At 45.0% G+C, this 17378-nt stretch overlaps 1 protein-coding gene across 8 annotated transcripts in view; it reads left to right on the forward strand.

The window, feature by feature from the left end:
* Positions 1-9036, forward strand: part of CAP1 (cyclase associated actin cytoskeleton regulatory protein 1) — a 48328-nt gene extending 39292 nt beyond the window's left edge. For all 8 annotated transcript variants that reach the window (XM_086955778.1, XM_086955783.1, XM_086955781.1 and 5 more), the window contains 4 exons: positions 4158-4281; positions 4941-5023; positions 6549-6695; positions 7771-9036. In XM_086955778.1, coding sequence (XP_086811904.1) covers positions 4158-4281; positions 4941-5023; positions 6549-6695; positions 7771-7854 — 438 coding nt within the window. In that variant the 3' untranslated portion in view covers positions 7855-9036. The remainder of the gene's footprint in view (positions 1-4157; positions 4282-4940; positions 5024-6548; positions 6696-7770) is intronic.
* The last annotated feature ends 8342 nt before the right edge of the window (positions 9037-17378 follow it).

The following is a 17378-nucleotide window of genomic DNA, read 5'->3' on the forward strand; positions in this document are numbered from 1 at the left end:
TAATTCTCAAGTATCTCAAAGTGCCAGTTTCATAAAGCAGTTGTTAGTTGTAGGAAGCTCGCTCTTTGTATGATCTACCAAAATGAGGTATATCCTGCTGTAAAGGGTCCAGTATTCCCTAATGAGGACACAGGCTTGCTCTAGTAATTCCAATGTGCTCCTTTAGGCTGTAGTGTGGTTGAGCAGCCTTATGCTTATCAGAGAAGAGTGTTAGACATCTGCAAACACACACAATAGTCAATAAATTATGCACATGACTCAATATGACGCATATGCCGATATGTTTGGCTCCAGAATCTGTACGATCCGGTAAGTACGTTTTGCTAGAGAAATACTTTTACGTATAAAAAGTCAACAGTGCATTTTTCAGAAGCTACAATGTTATCCTATGGGAGAAAAAACAAGCACGGCAAGTAGAGTGCATTGACTTAAGAGATCAATCTCTGAGACTTAAGGTGAGTATTGGGCAAGGTCCAAGACAGGACCAGCAGGTCACCTCCAGCGGCACAAGGGCGGCCGGTTGCAGTGGTGCAATACAGCGTCAGGTGCCCACTGTTAATCAGTTGGAATCAGTCTACAGGAAAAGAGGCTGCAGGTTTAGACTGGGAGGCCAGTCAGGTTGAACCAACCAGGGGGTTCAAGCTTGGTGATGCTAGGGGAGGTGAGTAACCAAGGCGGCCCTCTTCTCCTTGGGCCGGGTGCAAAGGATCTTGCAGTTCGGAAGCACTTGCAGTTGAGGGGCCTACAAGCAGAGGTTGTAGGCAAAGTCTAAGTTATTGAGGGATGAAACCAAAGTGGACTCTGTCTCTTGAGGACCACGCTGACACCATTGGACCACTTTGACGCAGGCTGGGGGCTTGGTGCAGTGGTGCTTGGTGGCTTTGTGTTTTGTCAGTTCTGGAGTCGCCATGGCGGTTCTTTGGGAGCCTGCAGGATAGCAGCTCTACTGCTCCATGGGATTCCCTGGGTCTTTTTTGAAGGCAGGCAGTCTTTCCAGCCTTTGGAGGCACAACAGCTTGCAGGATGAGACAACTTTTGTGCAATTCAATGGGGAACAGCAGACTGGCTAGATTGGCTTGTGACAAGTCAGTTCTTCAGCCATTGCTTTTGTTTCTCTTCAGTGTCCTCCTACGTAGGTCAGCAGGATCTAATTTTCTAGCTGGTGCCAGGGACTCCCCTAAATTTTGAATTGAGTGTAGAGTAGTAGCCGGTGGGCTACCTACCCTTGTGGTCACTACGCCCCCTATATGATCACTTCCGGTGGGAAATGGGAACACCCTGTCCCAGACTTCCTAAGTTTACCATCACCAAGATGGCTAAATTTGAAAAGTTGCATCCAGCTCAGGTAGCCCACCTTAAGGGTGGTTACTAGCCTGAGGGTGGACACTCCTATCTGACTAGCTAATTTTCCAGTCTGTCCAAGTACGAAAAGGCCCTGGACAAAGGGGCTCTGGTTCCTCTCCTGTGAGTAGCCAGATTCACATACCAAAGGTGATGGGCTCTTTGAAGCGGTCCTTCCTTGAAATGCTAATCTGCAGGTCATCCTATTGGGACGAGGGAGAGGTTGTAAACACCCTCTGCCCGATCAGGCTTTGTTTCTGACCTTCTCAGAGCAAAGGCTCTCACCCTTGGGGGTCAGAAACTTGTCTCATGTGACAGACTGGTGAAAAACAGTCCGCCATCACACCAGTAGCTGGTAGGTTTTCAGAGAGCAACTCTAAGGTGACCTCTGTGTGCTTGTATTAATAAATCTGACACTGGTATCAGTGTGGGTTATTAATATTTTCAACAAAGCCATCATGTAGCTGGGGAACTCATTTTCACTGGTGTCTAACACCTGTACTCGGGATGACTTTCCTGTTCACTTGTACTGGCAGCATTAGAGCTGACCAGCACATGGGCACATCTGCTCATGCAGGTATGTCCTCACATGCAGTACCTTCCCTTAGGGCTGCACTGCCTGCTGTAGGGGTGACTTACTAATAATGCATGCAGTGTCTGTGGGCATGGCACACAGGGCTATGTTGTGTTTTCACTTTTGTCTGCACCAAGACATGCAGCCCTGCAGAGGCAATCTGTATGTGTTTGGTGAGGGTTTATTTAGGGTGACACAATTCATGCTGCACAGGGCTATGTTGTGTTGTGTTGTGTTGTGTTGTGTTTTCACTTTTGTCTGCACCAAGACATGCAGCCCTGCAGAGGCAATCTGTATGTGTTTGGTGAGGGTTTATTTAGGGTGACACAATTCATGCTGCAGCCCTTAACAACCCTCTTTAACCCCTTCCATGCTCATGATGAGCTCAGCTCGTCATGAGGCACAGTGGAGCTGTGCTTATGACGAGCTGAGCTCGTCATGAACAATGGGATTCATCAATCAATCAGCACAGGAGGGGAAAACCATTAGCAGCCAAGGTGTTAACCTCCTTGTCCTAGGTACCGGAAGTATCGCTTACTAGGGACTTCAAGTTGTGTTAAAGGTTTTGCCAATTGGGGTACAAATGCAGTTTTGAGAGAGTACTGGCACTAGCGACCTTGTTAGCAGGAACCCAGCATACTTCCAGTCGAAATCCCATCAAATACCAGGCTAAAAGTGGGGGTGACCATGTAAAAAAGGTGTACTTTCCTACATTAGTTTGACATGTGAGGAATAAATTAATGGCATTTCTAAGTACTTGCAATTCGCACTTTAGTAAGAGTTTGAGCAAAAGGCTTAGATTAGTAAGTTCATGGGTTGCTTTGATAACTGACTTGCGGAGTGGCTCTGTGTGCCATAAAAGTGTCACTTCATTATCAGGGTACTCTCCTGCCTGACTTTATCTGACTATCTCATTACGATACTGTAGTGACAGGTACGTGATTCATTTCTCTCTATTTGAAATTCTACTCTGTCATGCACATTTATTCTAAATGTGGTTGGAAATCTTGAGAAAAGCCAGTGGGCCTGCACAGGGACATTACTTGAACTAGAAAATGTTGCACGTTCGGTGTAGTTCTATATAAACTTGATGCAGTTGTGCCTTCTCAAAGTACGTTTACAGCATCTTTCACTTTGAAAAGGCATACAAACGGTTAAGAGCTAAAGCCTCAACCATTGCTGTTTCGACCTAGGAATGAGCCACGATGTGGGAGATAAACAAACTCTCCAACCTATCCCAACCCAGCTCCCTCTTAACACTTGAATGTTTTCAGTGTCTCTTCCAGGATGCTACGTACATTATAATCTTGGATTATAATGTACGTAGCATCCAGGAAGAGACATTGAGATTAACACTGGTTTAGTTTTTCATTTGCGCAGAATATGTAGAGATTTTCGCCCCTTAAGTTGGTTTTACATTTTCAGTCCATTTTTGAGGAAATGCAAAGGAATGAAGATAGTTACCTGTCTGCTACTGCAGCCCTCTAGGGTGATATCCCCATAGTTCAGATATTCAGATACATCCATCAGCTGTATTCTGACCCCAAGTTCTTCGGCTCTGTTGGCCATGTCCAAACCGAAATCCCTATTTAGTCGAGGTTCGCTCCTCCATGGTGACCTTGCTGAGTGCTTGTTTTTAACGGATTTAAGCCCCAAACGAGAAATTATGCAGGATTAGGTAAATGTTAACAGATAACAAGGGTTGAACTCCATGGCTCACAGGCAACCTTCCCTTCTTTTGGGGTATTGTTGGTCATATAATTCTGTTTTTGAATCATAATGTGCAACTTAGGGGTGTTGAATTGGGTATCTATATAGTGTTATCTGGTGTCTGCCAGCCAAGAGACTGTAGTTAATGGCACATTGATTGGCTGTACCTGAGCATGCCACAATGTTCTCCGATCTTTCTCCCATCACTTGTTCATTTCCAAAGACAATATACATTCCACAGAGGTGGTGGTACACTTTTTTTTCAGTCCGCTGCTGTTGATGCAGTAATAACTCATATCATTTTAATCCAACCGACTGGTGGTGTGACAATGGACAGGCAGTGGTGGGACGGAGCAAGACTAGCAGTGTGGTGATAGAGTATACAGATGGGACTGGGTAATACTAGGTAGCATAACCGGTGCAGCAGGTATTCTTTTTGTGAATGCTAGTGGTGTAGCAGGTGGTATAGCAGGTGGTATCGGCATCCATTCTTGCACTGGTATGAGTTGTAACTGGATATTTCTCTTGGCAGGAGAACTACGAGAATGCCTCTAAGCTGGTGATCAACGATACTGAGCTCAAGCAAGTGGTGTATGTCTACAAGTGTGTGAACAGCACTCTGCAGATAAAGGGAAAGATCAACTCCATCACTGTGGGTGAGAGCTGACACCGTAGCAGATCAAAAGGGAGGGGATCGAAAGCGAGGTACAATTGTAAAGCAACATTGTGGTATGCAGCAGAGTTGGGAATGCAAATCCGAGATACTTTCACACAGAACTGTGCAATAGCTACGACAGTCTCGGTACTCTTGTTGAACATAATACAATATATGGTCTTGCAATTTGATCTCCAACTCTGTTCCAAACACGTTTTAATTAAGTCGCGGTTATTCTATCACTGATTCTACAGGGATGTAATTCTATGGGCTCTATCTTGTAATCCGCCTTTTGCAATGGAGAGTGAGGCGGGCATGTACTAACAAGAGTCACAGTAAAATTTAGGAAGTTAATTTTTTGGCTTAAGCATTCATTTTAGGCTGAAATGGTAATCGGTAGGATTCACTTTTGTGGAGGGGTGATGTAGGTAGATTTGACTTCAATCCATAGGTCATTTTACACCCACCTTCAAAGTTAGGTGAGGGGAAAGGAGAAGCGATGGTGAGCCTACTGGGTGACACCAGCTACTTCGCCCCCTTCTGAACTGGATCGGGCTTTAATATTAAGAGGGTGTATAGTATCTGTTAGTCTGAACTTTGGAGCACTTGTTTACTGTGTGACATTAACTTCCAATGGAAATTCTCTTTGCACGTTCTCAGATAACTGTAAAAAGCTTGGCTTGGTCTTTGACGATGCAGTGGGCATTGTGGAAATCATTAACAGCCGAGATGTGAAAGTGCAGGTAAGGGTGCGCCAATAATTGTTGTGGTTCCTCTGTGAAAAATCGGTTGCTGTCATATGCACTGAAATGGGAATAATGTACTTAATAGTCACACCATGCAGCACTCTTCTGTGATCTTCCTTTTACAAGAAACTGTCTTGGTGTACTAGTCCACCTCGGTGGAGTCATGGTAGTTCCAGGTTGTCCTTCATTTGCAAAATTAGACATATACCCCTCTTTCGTTTGCTGAAGACATTTTGGGGACATTAGAAAGCTTCCCTAAGAATGCATTCCGCCAGTTGCTTAACATTGGCTCTGTGGTTTGTAACTCACATTTTCTAGCTTTCTATTTGCTGGCTTTATTTGTTTTAGGCTGAGTGAGTTTGTCCCTCCCAAGGAGCAAATCCCTTTCACACTATCCGTTTTCTTGCACGAATGCCCCTGTCTGTGAACAGGCCTGTAAATCTTGTTATTATCTTGTCACATTTGCTGTGCACTTAACCCCTTCCACGCTCATGACGAGCTGGGCTCGTCATGGCGTAGCCTCCTCTCACGCTGATGATGAGCCCAGCTCGTCATGTAAAGTGCGTTTTTAAAAATCTCAGCGCAGGAGCAGAATAACGCTAGCGCGCATGAGGTTAAAGACCGAGGTCAAATGTCTGGCTCTATTTTCCAAGGGAGCTTGGTGTTTACTACTTTTTTTTTTTTCTGAGAAGATTTAGGTACAATCTCGCAGGATTCTGAAGGTAGCAAAGTTTTTTTTTTTTCCCTAGCAAACCACATTTAAATGAATAGTGCAAGTATTGGGAAACGGTATAGGTTTAGTAGTACAACTGAATGTCTGTGATAATGTAATGGTCATTTCAATTAAAAATGTCTTGTTTGTAATGGCAGTGTGCTACCGCACCATGCATACTCCTCTCTACCCCACTTAGCTCTGCCCCCGCACACTTTGCTCTGCGCCCCCAGCACACTGCTCTAATCTATGCACAGTATTGTACGCTGCGGAATTCTATGCCGCTGCACTCTGCGACACTATACTCTGCAACACTTTACTCTAATGCACGCCACGCTGCACCATTCTAATCCACGCCACTCTGCAACATTGTAATCTACGTCGCTGCACCTTATACCAATTTCTCCATTCCACTCAGCCCTTCCAATGCACAACACTCTATGCCACTCTTTGCTATTCCACTCTACAACACTCGCCTTTACACCACCAACTTTTAGTCAGGCTGAACAGCAGCCACGTCTATGTCCAACATGGCTAAAACAAATTTTTCCAATTCAATAACTCTTGTATAGGTGAGACCTATTGGTTTTGGCAATTCGTTGAGTGATGGAAGTACTAACTACCTGCTTTTTGTCTACTGTTTATACACACTCTTAGTCTGCCTGTTTAATTGTTGCAACACAGTTTGAAACTCTGTACTCCATGTTATTGTTGTGCTGTGAGTGTGCAGAGTTCCTTTCCATGTGCCAGCATTATTGCGGTCTGGAATCCTTGAATCTGCTGATCTTCCATGACGTTCTTTCCTTGCAGGTTTTGGGTAAAGTGCCAACAGTGTCCATTAATAAAACTGATGGCTGCCACGTGTACCTGAGTAAAGATTGCATGGATTGTGAGATAGTCAGCGCCAAATCCTCTGAAATGAACATCCTAGTTCCCACCAGCAGTGGCGACGACTTTGTAAGTCATTGACTTTTCTCTTTGTGACATCTGCACATAGGCATGGCAGACTTTGAATTTGGCTATGGTGCTATAGTGGGCTGCTGGGTGGTTAGCCAGGAGGGAAGAGAGGATGTGTGTTCCTAGATTAGGCCTTGGTTTAGGTTAGGGGAAAAAAGCAGTGTTTTGGGGATGGGCTTTGTAACACCAGAGGCGGGGTAAATCTGTTTCTAGAGTGCTGTGGGCGTCTTAAATAAGTAAGGTGACAAATTGTTCCTCGAGTATGGTGAGACTGTTTTCAGACGACGGACCCACCTTTGTGCAAGGTATGAAAAACCTACCCAAGCCAAACATCTGCTTTTTCCAAATTGTAGCACACAGCGAGGAACTTTGCTCAGATCGCACTCCTTGTATGCATGACAAATGTGGTCCTATTTGCATCGAAGCAGAGAGGAAATATTTCATACCAAACAAACAAAAGTTGGAAGAAAAGTCTGGATTCTCAAAATAGTTTTCATGGATACTTTGTATCTGGAATGAGCAGTGGGCTGTTATGGAAGAGGAGTTGAGGTCTGGTCCATGGATGCATTCGGAGGGTGGATTTTGATAGGATTTTGTTTTGAAGCATTGTTTAGTGGCAGATTTAGATGTTTGAACACTTATGCACGTTAGGAGCCGTTTCCAGGATAGGTTTAAAGTTCGAAAAACAGTTGGTGTCTCAACGAGCAAATGTTTTATAGTCACTGGTCGAATTGAATGTTTCCTAGTCCAATCAAGTTTCTTACAGTTTTATTATGTGATGTCTAGATTGTGGTGCGCAAGATAGTAGGTAGCATCTTGTGAGGACTGCTTGTGGCATAGAAGTTTGTGCTGAACTCTTCGAATCAATGTCGCTCCCCTTCTGTCACTACATAAACAAACTAAACAACAATGGTATGGGATGTACCTGGAAAAAGTGCCATTCGTCCAGATTAATATGAGAATCCACATTCATTAAGTTTTGCGCTTTAGGCCGGGGTACCTGTAGTCTGCTGTGCTGTCCTGTGTACATTGTTGGCTTGGTGATGTTTTATTAACTAGTTCCTTCTCTTCACAGAACGAGTTCCCAGTACCCGAGCAGTTCAAGACTGTTTGGAACGGACAAAAGCTTGTCACCACCATGACGGAGATTGCTGGCTGAGAGGTCCCCCGAAGCCCCTGGAGTGAAGAATCCTTCTCTGCTTGCCTTACTGCATCTTAGTGCTCTCACTGCTTCCCTCCCTCCCTCCCTCCCACCCTTCCTTCCTCACGGGCATGGAACCTGGCTGCTTGCCTTCTTCGTATACCTCAGCACTGGAATTGGGGGTAAGATGGTGTTCCCCTTGCACACATTCCTGCCCTACGAAAGCCTCCTTCTCCCCACCCGCAAGCTTTATTTCCTGGCTGCTGCTTTTGTTACGCCATTGGATCTCTGCCCTTGGGTTAAATGTTCCCAGGTGCCGTGCGCTTGGTTAGCCTAGAAAGGAGAGGACTCTGCTGGTCCGCCACTAGGCTGTCGTCTTAGAAGAATTCTTCATCCAGGAACACTCCAGTGCCAAGCCTTGCACATAATTCAGGTGTTACAGATCGCTTCCAACTTATTAAAACATAACAGGGTCTGTGCAAAGGGGGTGGAGTCCCCAGCACAACATGTTTCAGCAAAATGATAATCGGATTTTGGGTTCTTATTGACCTCAAGAACTCATCAAAGGGACCGAAAGGGGATGTGCAAGCATCTTCCTGGCCACTGGACCAAAAGTGGAGGGCGTGTGTATAAAGCCTTCCTCCTTCCTGCTTCATTCCATCGCATCCAATTACGAGGAGCCCATTTAACGACTTATAGAAGTGCATTGGTTTTGGGCTCACCTGTTGCCCACCTAGTCTCTGCTCTGGTTGTGAAGGCTGTGGGGAATTAATTGGGAGGTAGGGTTAGTGACTCCTATCGCCACAGAGCCCAGTGATTACAGGGGGCTCCGTCTTCTGGCTTTGTTCACACCCCTCCTTTATCTCTGCTTCTTTGGCACTTTCTTTCCTCTGCATCTGGATTTTTCTCCTTTGACCGTGCTTGCTGTCTTTGTCCCAGGGATGTCCGACAGAACGGTCTTGTTTTGATGCACATGAAGGGACCACCTCTCGCCAGTGCCATCCACGTCTGAATAAATCTGTCGCCACAGTGTTTCCTTTGTAAATTTTGCGAGACTTTTTTCATGAGTATAATTAACAAATATATGCAATTTTTTTTATCCTCCATTGACTATAAATTTTTTCTTGAGATTAGTGGGAATTAGCCTTTCCAATGTACGTACAGTGAATGAAATAGAATAAAGTCAATGCCAATTGTTAAGTATTCCTTTCTTGTTATAAATACCAAACAGAAGAAAGTGAGCAGTTAAGATTTCGTTGGCACCATATTTGCACATGCTGGCACAAAAGGGGGTGGGAGGAGGGCAGTGGGTGTATTGGTGTTGTGGTAAAGTGTGTGTTGGTATTGTACAGTCACTGGGAGCTGTGCTTACCTGCGCAATGGTGAGGTAATCAGAAACTGGTGTTAGGGTATGGCAATGGAGGCCGACTCCAGTGGGTTGGGAGAGTGATGCACATACACTGGAAGCAGGCAGACCATACTTGGTAATCTGTACCAAAGTAAAGGTTATTGCATACTGTTACCAATGAGAAGTATTCCCCCCCTTATATGTTTACAAAAGCAAAGTGTAAATATGTATTGCCAGAGATACCAAAGTATGTTCCTCCCTTCCATTATTGTGATACTCCTCTGGGTCTTGTTCGCGCTATACAAAACTTTTTTAATAAATGAGAAAAAAAACATCAAACGCAACACTATATAAACAAAATGCATATTCTAGAGCAACCACCACAGGACAAAGAGTGATTGTGATTGTGATCAGGAAGATGCCCTTGCTAGGGGAAGTTTATGTGCGAGGCATATAAGCTGTAGATCATATGCTTTAGCATAGATCACCATCTAGTGTTGGGTTCGGATGTTTGCACTTTGTTTTTGTTCGAAGAAGTCTTTGCAGTCACGAGGTAGGTGGCTCCTCCTTTCTGTGATAGTGCACATGGTCATCAACTCCATCCCCAGATTGTTTTTTTCCGCCATCGGGTTCGGATGTGTATTGCTGCGGTTCGGTATCGTTCTCGAACCCCTTTCGCGCAATCCTCCACCCTCAACGGTATTGTCTTTCGATCGCGGTTTCCATTCGATGCATATCGTTTAAACTGAGAACCTTTGATTGGGAATTTCAAGGCGTGCCATCTGGCCTACCCGTGCCGACCGTGCCAGCAGTCGATGGAACAGACTCCATTTGAGCGATTTCCCGGATGTCGTGCTAGATTTCCAAGCACAGATTTGCACGAGGTCTGCAACCTCTGCTTATCCCTGGAACACGACTGTGAAGCGTGTCGATCGTTCTGATCAAAGAAGACCAATCGTGATAGTCGGGCTTGACGACACAGGATGCAACGGAGTAGCGGCTCCATACCGGAACTCTTCAGCGAAGTTTCAGATTTCCACCGTCCAGCTGCAGAAGGGGATGAAGAACTGGTCTCTGTGTCCGAGGCGGACTCCGACATGGAAGAAGAACTGAACATCTCTCCGGGTTAATGTACCATGAGTACAGATCCCCCATGTGCCCACTGAACCAAAATCAGAGGCTACGGTGTCACCTTCAGCTCAAGAAAGTTTCACATGCCCCACCCTCCAGCTATGAAACACAAAGACCAGCTTTCCAGCTCGGGCTCGAGCCGGCCCCATTCCGGTGCCACACCAACACCTTCAGCACGGAAACGTAAGACTTAACATTTGCCAGTCTCCACACCGCCGGCACCAAAGACACCTTAGACACGAAAGGCCTCTGAGCAGACATCCTCCATACCTAAAGCTTCAGAGATGACATCCTCCAAACCTAAACTTCGGAGCCGAAATTGTCGAAACCTAAAGCTTCGGAGCCAAAATGCTCAACACATGAAGGCTTGTTGCCAAGATCCTCCTCACTAAAAAGTTCAGAGCCGAAACCTGCCACTCAGAAAGCTTCAGAGCCCAAACCGGCTAAAACGAAGCACTCTGATTCAGAACATTCAGCGCCCAAAGACTCAGCCCAAATCTTCGATGCCAAAGTCATCTCCTATCGGAAAAGATACTCCATCCAAAGAGCCTACGTCCGAGGACATACCTTTTTAGATCCAAAATGAAGAAGACTAAGTATTGACCCTAAAAAACAGAAGCTGGAGGATTACCTATACCTCTAAAGAAAAAAGGACATGGGTACTAACCCTTCTCCCTCTTGCATACCTCCCTCTTCTCCTCCTAACCCAAATTACACCATCGAATTCACCTCCACTATCAGCTGACTCGCAGGATGAGGATGATGGGGATGAACAGCAACATATAACACAAGATCAGGATACACCACAGGACACTGACTCTTGGGAGAATTATAATGGGGAACCAGATTGAGACAATGACCCCGACCTGTATTCCTCCAGATCCTCCCCGCCTGACAACATTGGCTATGTTCAGCTTATCAACAGGGCTGCTCAATATCACGGGTGGAACTTCATACAGGCCCTCTAGATGAGTATTTCCTTGTTGACACTAACGCGCTCTCAAATGTCTACTAATACTTTGCCCCGATGAGGTATTCAAAGACCCTGTTGGATCCAGAATACTCACACCTAGAGTAGGTAAAAAATACAAACCCGCTCCTACAGACAGTGTGTGTGTGTGTGTGTGTGTGTGTGTGTATATATATATATATATATATATATATATATATATATATATATATATATATAATCAGTTGGCCTTATCTCTCTTGAAATAGTTACATACCACCAGACAGTGCAACTCTCAAACCACAGGTGACTCCTCTCCTCCTGATAAGGAGTCTAAACTCATTGATGCCTCAGGCAAAAGAGTGGCTTTGCAGGCGGCTAACCATTGGCGTATTGCCAATGCTCAGGCTCTCTTAGCACGCTACAATCTGGTTCACTGCGATGAGTTGGAAAAACTCATGCAACATTTGCCAGAGGAGTATAAAACCAAAGCTAATGACCTCATTCAGGAAGAGAAGCTCACTACTAACATGTCCATCAAATGCGCACTTGATGAAGCAGACACAGCATCTCGTGCCTTCAACACTAGCATACTTTTGCGCAGACACGCTTGGCTTAATATCTGGATTCAAGCAGAAGGTACAATCCTCCAAACTTAATCAGCCTTTTGACAAGGAGCATCTTTTTGGGTCAGCTGCCGATACTTCCCTAGAAAGTATGAAGAAAGACACGGAAACTGCAAAGTCCATGGGGGGCTTACAGTTACCATCTAGCAGGGGTTCCTTTCGCTGCTCCTTTTACAGGGGTGGCTCAAAAACAGTGTCCAGAGAGAATCCCTTCTCTTATAAGGGTAGCAACCAATCTACCTCCTCCAGAGGTTATTTTTATTTTCGAGGAGGCTACAGAGGAAATAATAAGGGGAGAGACGGAGGTAACTCCAGCTGCAGTTCCGCTGCCAACAAACAGTGACTTCCCTCCGCTACCCCCAATCTTTACACTCCTGTCGGTGGACGTCTATCACAGTTCCTACCAGTCTGGAAGTCAATCACCTCAGGCGAGTGGGTAATACAGATAGTCCAGCATGGTTACTGCTTGGAACCTACCTGCATTCCCCCAACTATTCTTCCAAGAGAACGCGCAATGTCACCATATTGTCTCACCCTCTTAAAACAAGAGCTTCTCTCTCTGTTACAAAAACATGATAGAACCAGTCCCATTACATCATCAAGGGACCGGAGTGTGCTCCCTGTATTTCTTAATTCAAAAAAGGACGAATCTCTTAGGCCTATACTAGACCTCAGACAGCTAAATCTCTACATGGTCAGACCACTTCCACATGGTCACCCTCCAACAGGTGCTCCCATTGCTTCAGCAAAGCAACTTTCTATCCACCCTAGATTCCATATTCCCATTCACCCTGCTCTCAAACAATATCTCCTGTTCATGGTGGACGGACAACATTACAAATTCAAAGTTATCCTGTTCGGGGTAACTACAGCACACAGTCTTCACCCAGAGTCTTCACCAAGTGTCTGGCAGTAGTCACAGCTCATTTAAGAAGACAACACATTCACGTCTTCCCTTACCTGGAGGACTGGCTAATAAAAGCCAGATCACAAAACAGCTGCATACATCATACTCGCAAAACAGTTCCGCTGCTTCATGACTTGGGATTCACTGTAAAGCTCACCAAGTCTCACCTCCAACACTGTCCAACACGCAAGAGTACTAAGGAGCCACAATAGACATTTGTACAGCTCTAGCTTACCCCAACCCAGTCAGGATAAGCAACATGCTAAATCCGAAATCCCAATTTCAGCCTCACACTCACTACCAGCCCGAGTGTTCATGCAAATGATCAGCATGATGGCTTCTTGCATTTTAATTGTTTCTTACGCAAGACTTCAATTGCGCCCTCTACAGGAGTGTTTAGCTCACCAGTGGAACCAGGCTCCAGGTCAGTTAACAGAGCTAGTGTTGGTGGATGGCCGCACTCCTCTCTCTCCGCAGTGGTGGAATACACAAAACCTTTCCAAGTGGCGGCCATTCTTTGACCCAGTTTCACAGATGGGGCTAACAGCAGACGCATCGCTCACTTGTTGAGGAGCTCATCTTCAAAAACGTACCATTCAGGGCATGTGGACCCTACAACAAAAATAACTCCACATAAATCATCTGGAGCTACTAGCAATTTTTCCGGCATACTACATCTAGTAGGCAAAGCTGTCCTAGTTTGTACAGACTACATGACAGCAATGTACTGCATACAAAAACACTGAGGGGACACACTCTACAGCTTTCACAACAAGCACAAAGCATATGGAGATGGGCCATACCTCAAAAGATGTATCTCCTTGCAGAACACCTCCCAGGAGTAAACTACCAGATTGCAGATCTGCTCAGTCATCAAAGACGACCGATCCACATCTGGAAGAATGGGAGAAGAACTTGAGGATGTAGTTCCCATTCGTGGGACTGGCCAGAAATGGGTCTCTCTGCCACACACCTAAATGCAAAATGCCCAAGCTTCCAGGTATCCTCACCCATTGTCCAAGGGTAATGCGCTATGGATGAATTGGTCAGGAAAATTTGCTTACGCTTTCCCACCTCTCCCGCTAATTCAATTAGTGATTCGGAAGCTCAAACAACATTCTCTGACAATGATCCTAGTTGCTCCCAAATGGGATCGACAACCATGGTACACAATCCTGTTGGATCGATCAGTAGTTTCTCACCAACAACTACGCCTCTCCCCCAAGCTTCTCACTACGAACTATGGAGAGATAAGACATCCAGATCCTAGTCAACTCAACCTTGCGATCTGGTGCCTGAAATCATAGTTTGACTACCTTAATCTTATGCCAGACTGCATGAACATCATTAAAGAGGCTAGACGCCCTACCACAAGAGCATGCTATGCAGCTAAGTGGAAACGATTTGTAATTTGCTGTACAAACAATAACATTAATCCACTAGATGCTTCCATCCAAAACATTTGCTATCTGTTACACCAACAGTGTTCTAACCTAGGATATACATCTATACACTTGCACCTTGCTGCAATAGCTGCATACCTACAAAACTGCCACTTGTCTTTGTTTCAAGTGCCTGCTATCAAAGCCTTTATGGAAGGACTCAAAAGAATCATTCCTCCTAGACTTCCTCCCTTTCCAGTGTGGAATCTTAACACCCTTACAAGACGCATGGGTCCACCCTTTGAGCCATTGCACAGATGTGAACTACAATTTCTCACCTGGAAGGTGGTCTTCCTTATAGCCATCACAGCCCTTAGAGTAGGTGAGCTCCAGGCACTAACTATACAAGAACCATTTTTACAATTTCACCAAAATAAAGTGGTTCTTAGGACTAACCCCAAATTTGTATCTAAAGTAGTTTCTACATTTCATCTCAACCATTCTGTTGAGTTACGGTTTTCGTCCCTTAACCAGAATCTTTTAAGAAAACGAAACAACTCATTGTTGCATTTTCACCACAGCATACAGGCAATCCATATCAAAAGCAGGTATGCACGGTGGATATTTAAGTGCATTCAAATATGCTACAGAAAAGCTAGAGTGCACCCTAACCCTAGGGGACTAGTGCGCACTCTACATGCAAACTAGGGGCTTCTATGGCATTCTTAGAGAACATACCCTTAGATATCTGCAAGGCTGCAGCATGGTCTACACCACACACATTCCCCAAGCACTATTGTGTAAATGTGTTAGCAAAACAGGCTAGTGTGGGCCAGGCAGTTTTAAGAACGGTATTTCAAACCACTGCAACAGATACAGGTTAGCCACCGCTTGGGAGATAACTGCTGCATAGTCTATGCTAAAGCGTATGATCTGCAGCTCATATGCCTCGAACAGAAAATGCTACTTACCCAGTATGCATCTATTCTCTGCATATAGAGCTTGTAGAGCCATATGCGCCCACCCGCCTCCCCGGGTACTTTTATCTGTTCCAGTATTATCTTAGATACACTATACATGGACATCCCTTTACTACTTTTACTAACTCCATCACCCTTAAGGTAAAAACAATCTGGGGATGGAGTCGATGCCCATGCGCACTATCACCGAAAGGAGGAGTTGCCTACCTTGTGACTGCAAAGACTTCTTCTAACAAAAACAAAGTGCAAACATCCAGACCAAACACTAGATGCCTATCTATGCTAAAGCATATGGCCCTACGGCTTTGTATGCCAAGAACAGATGCATACTGGGTAAGTGGCAGTTCCCTTAAATACTGTACTGGTTTCAATGGGTGGAATTTTTCCCCATACATAACCTGGACCATTAGGCTATTTATTTTCAGGCTTTGGTTTGAAGGGGTGGTGTTTATCGATGCACCTAATGTCACATACTTGGGAGCGTTTCCATATCCTGGTTTAGTGGCTATGGATTTGTACACACATGGGCACTTGCACACATACTGACACAGAAGAACTTCTGAGGACAAGGTTTGTATACTCCGGACCTCAAGTGATTAAATCCCAATTCAGACCTTAAGAATATTCAGGTGGGTCTCCACAAGTGCTTTCTGTCAGCAGTATGCACTGAATTTCCTGTTCCAGCAAACTTGCTTAATTTTTCCAAGCTCTTCTTTGAAACCTCTTGACTTTGAGCCTGGCATCTTTCCCACCACCTTCTTATTAATGTGTTGCAAAGAATTGGGAGTACCAGAGGGACCGATTACCAGGTGAAATCCATTAGGTCTTGTGCTTGCTTCCTCTCCTGTTGAAAATTCCCTTCTGCACTTCCATCATCAGTCCTGTACATCCGGCCTTTCCTACCGGTTATCAGCACCCTTGTCATTCCCATCTCTGGTATACCTCACTCTTTCTTATCCTCTTTCTCAAATACCTTCTGCAGGCCCTATTCGATTCACAATCCTAGTTTATTTTTTACCTGGGGCCTATCTATTGCCATTGTCATTAAATGTTGCTTCTAGGTCATAGGACCCAATCCGTTGTAGCATCAACTCTGGTTCATCTAAATGATTAGCCTTGTCCATTAGAACTGACTAAACACAGCACCTTTGTCATATATGGGATAGGTTACAAATGTCACAGGAAGGAACGCATGCATGAGCTGAGGCTGCTGCATTTTTTTTTTTTTAGGTCGAGCCTGCAGGCGGCCCATGAGCGATGTTGCTTTGAACTAATGTCGTTTTTTAAAATTCTTAAAGGGGCTTTGAGCCTGACCATTACTTACCATTCATTGGAATTAGCGTTGCTCCAATTTCCATGCTTCTGATTGGTCAGCGTGTCTTCCTGCATTCACTTAGCACATCTTCCTGCTTTGCCATCCATACTATTTAACATGTCCCAAGTACAGCTTCCAGTTCCTGGAGGTCAGTGTCCTTGGGGGCGGAGTTATATTTGGTATCTAGCACTCCATATGAGTGCATCTGCAGATCTTCTATAGCGCTTTTCCCACATTATTCATTGCACCGTACCCACTCGCTATCATGTCCTCATTAAAGCTTCCTCCCTCCTAATTGCTTCCCCCCCCCGCCCCCCTTGTGCCTCGTTTCTTAACCTGGTGACACATAGTATTTAGCATGTATTTACTAGGTGTGTGCAAAGCTTTCCAGGCCTTTTGAGAAGACAGTGAATTAACCCCCCTCCCCTGTTACATTTACCCTCCGCGCACAGAGTTAATTCTTGCGCTACTACAAATTGGAGATACCAAACATGACCCATGAGGTGCCTGTATATTTTTGGTATAATTCACATTGATGTCCTGCAGCGTAAAACGTTTCATACTACTCATCAGTGTCCTAATCCTACGCTGGAAAATACATGCAGGATTATTGCACAATGGCTGAAGTGGAGAGGGACACTTACACCTACAAACAAATAGTACCTGTGACGGGGAAGCACAAATAAATACAGGCTAGCACCAAAAAGATGCCAGACGCAACAGCAGATCAGTGGCAATCGCCATCAGCGCTGTGTTAAACAATTTAGCATAGTGTTGCACATATTTTCGGGTATTTGGTACAACGCACTGGTCGTGCAAAAGCAAAGCCCCTTAAACATCACTGTGAACCACAGGTGACCATCCTCACACAACACAGGTGCAAATAGTACCCTAAAATATAACT

The sequence above is a fragment of the Lissotriton vulgaris genome, chromosome 2_1 (genome assembly GCF_964263255.1).
Source record: "Lissotriton vulgaris chromosome 2_1, aLisVul1.2, whole genome shotgun sequence".
In the NCBI taxonomy this organism is placed as follows: Eukaryota; Metazoa; Chordata; class Amphibia; order Caudata; family Salamandridae; genus Lissotriton; species Lissotriton vulgaris.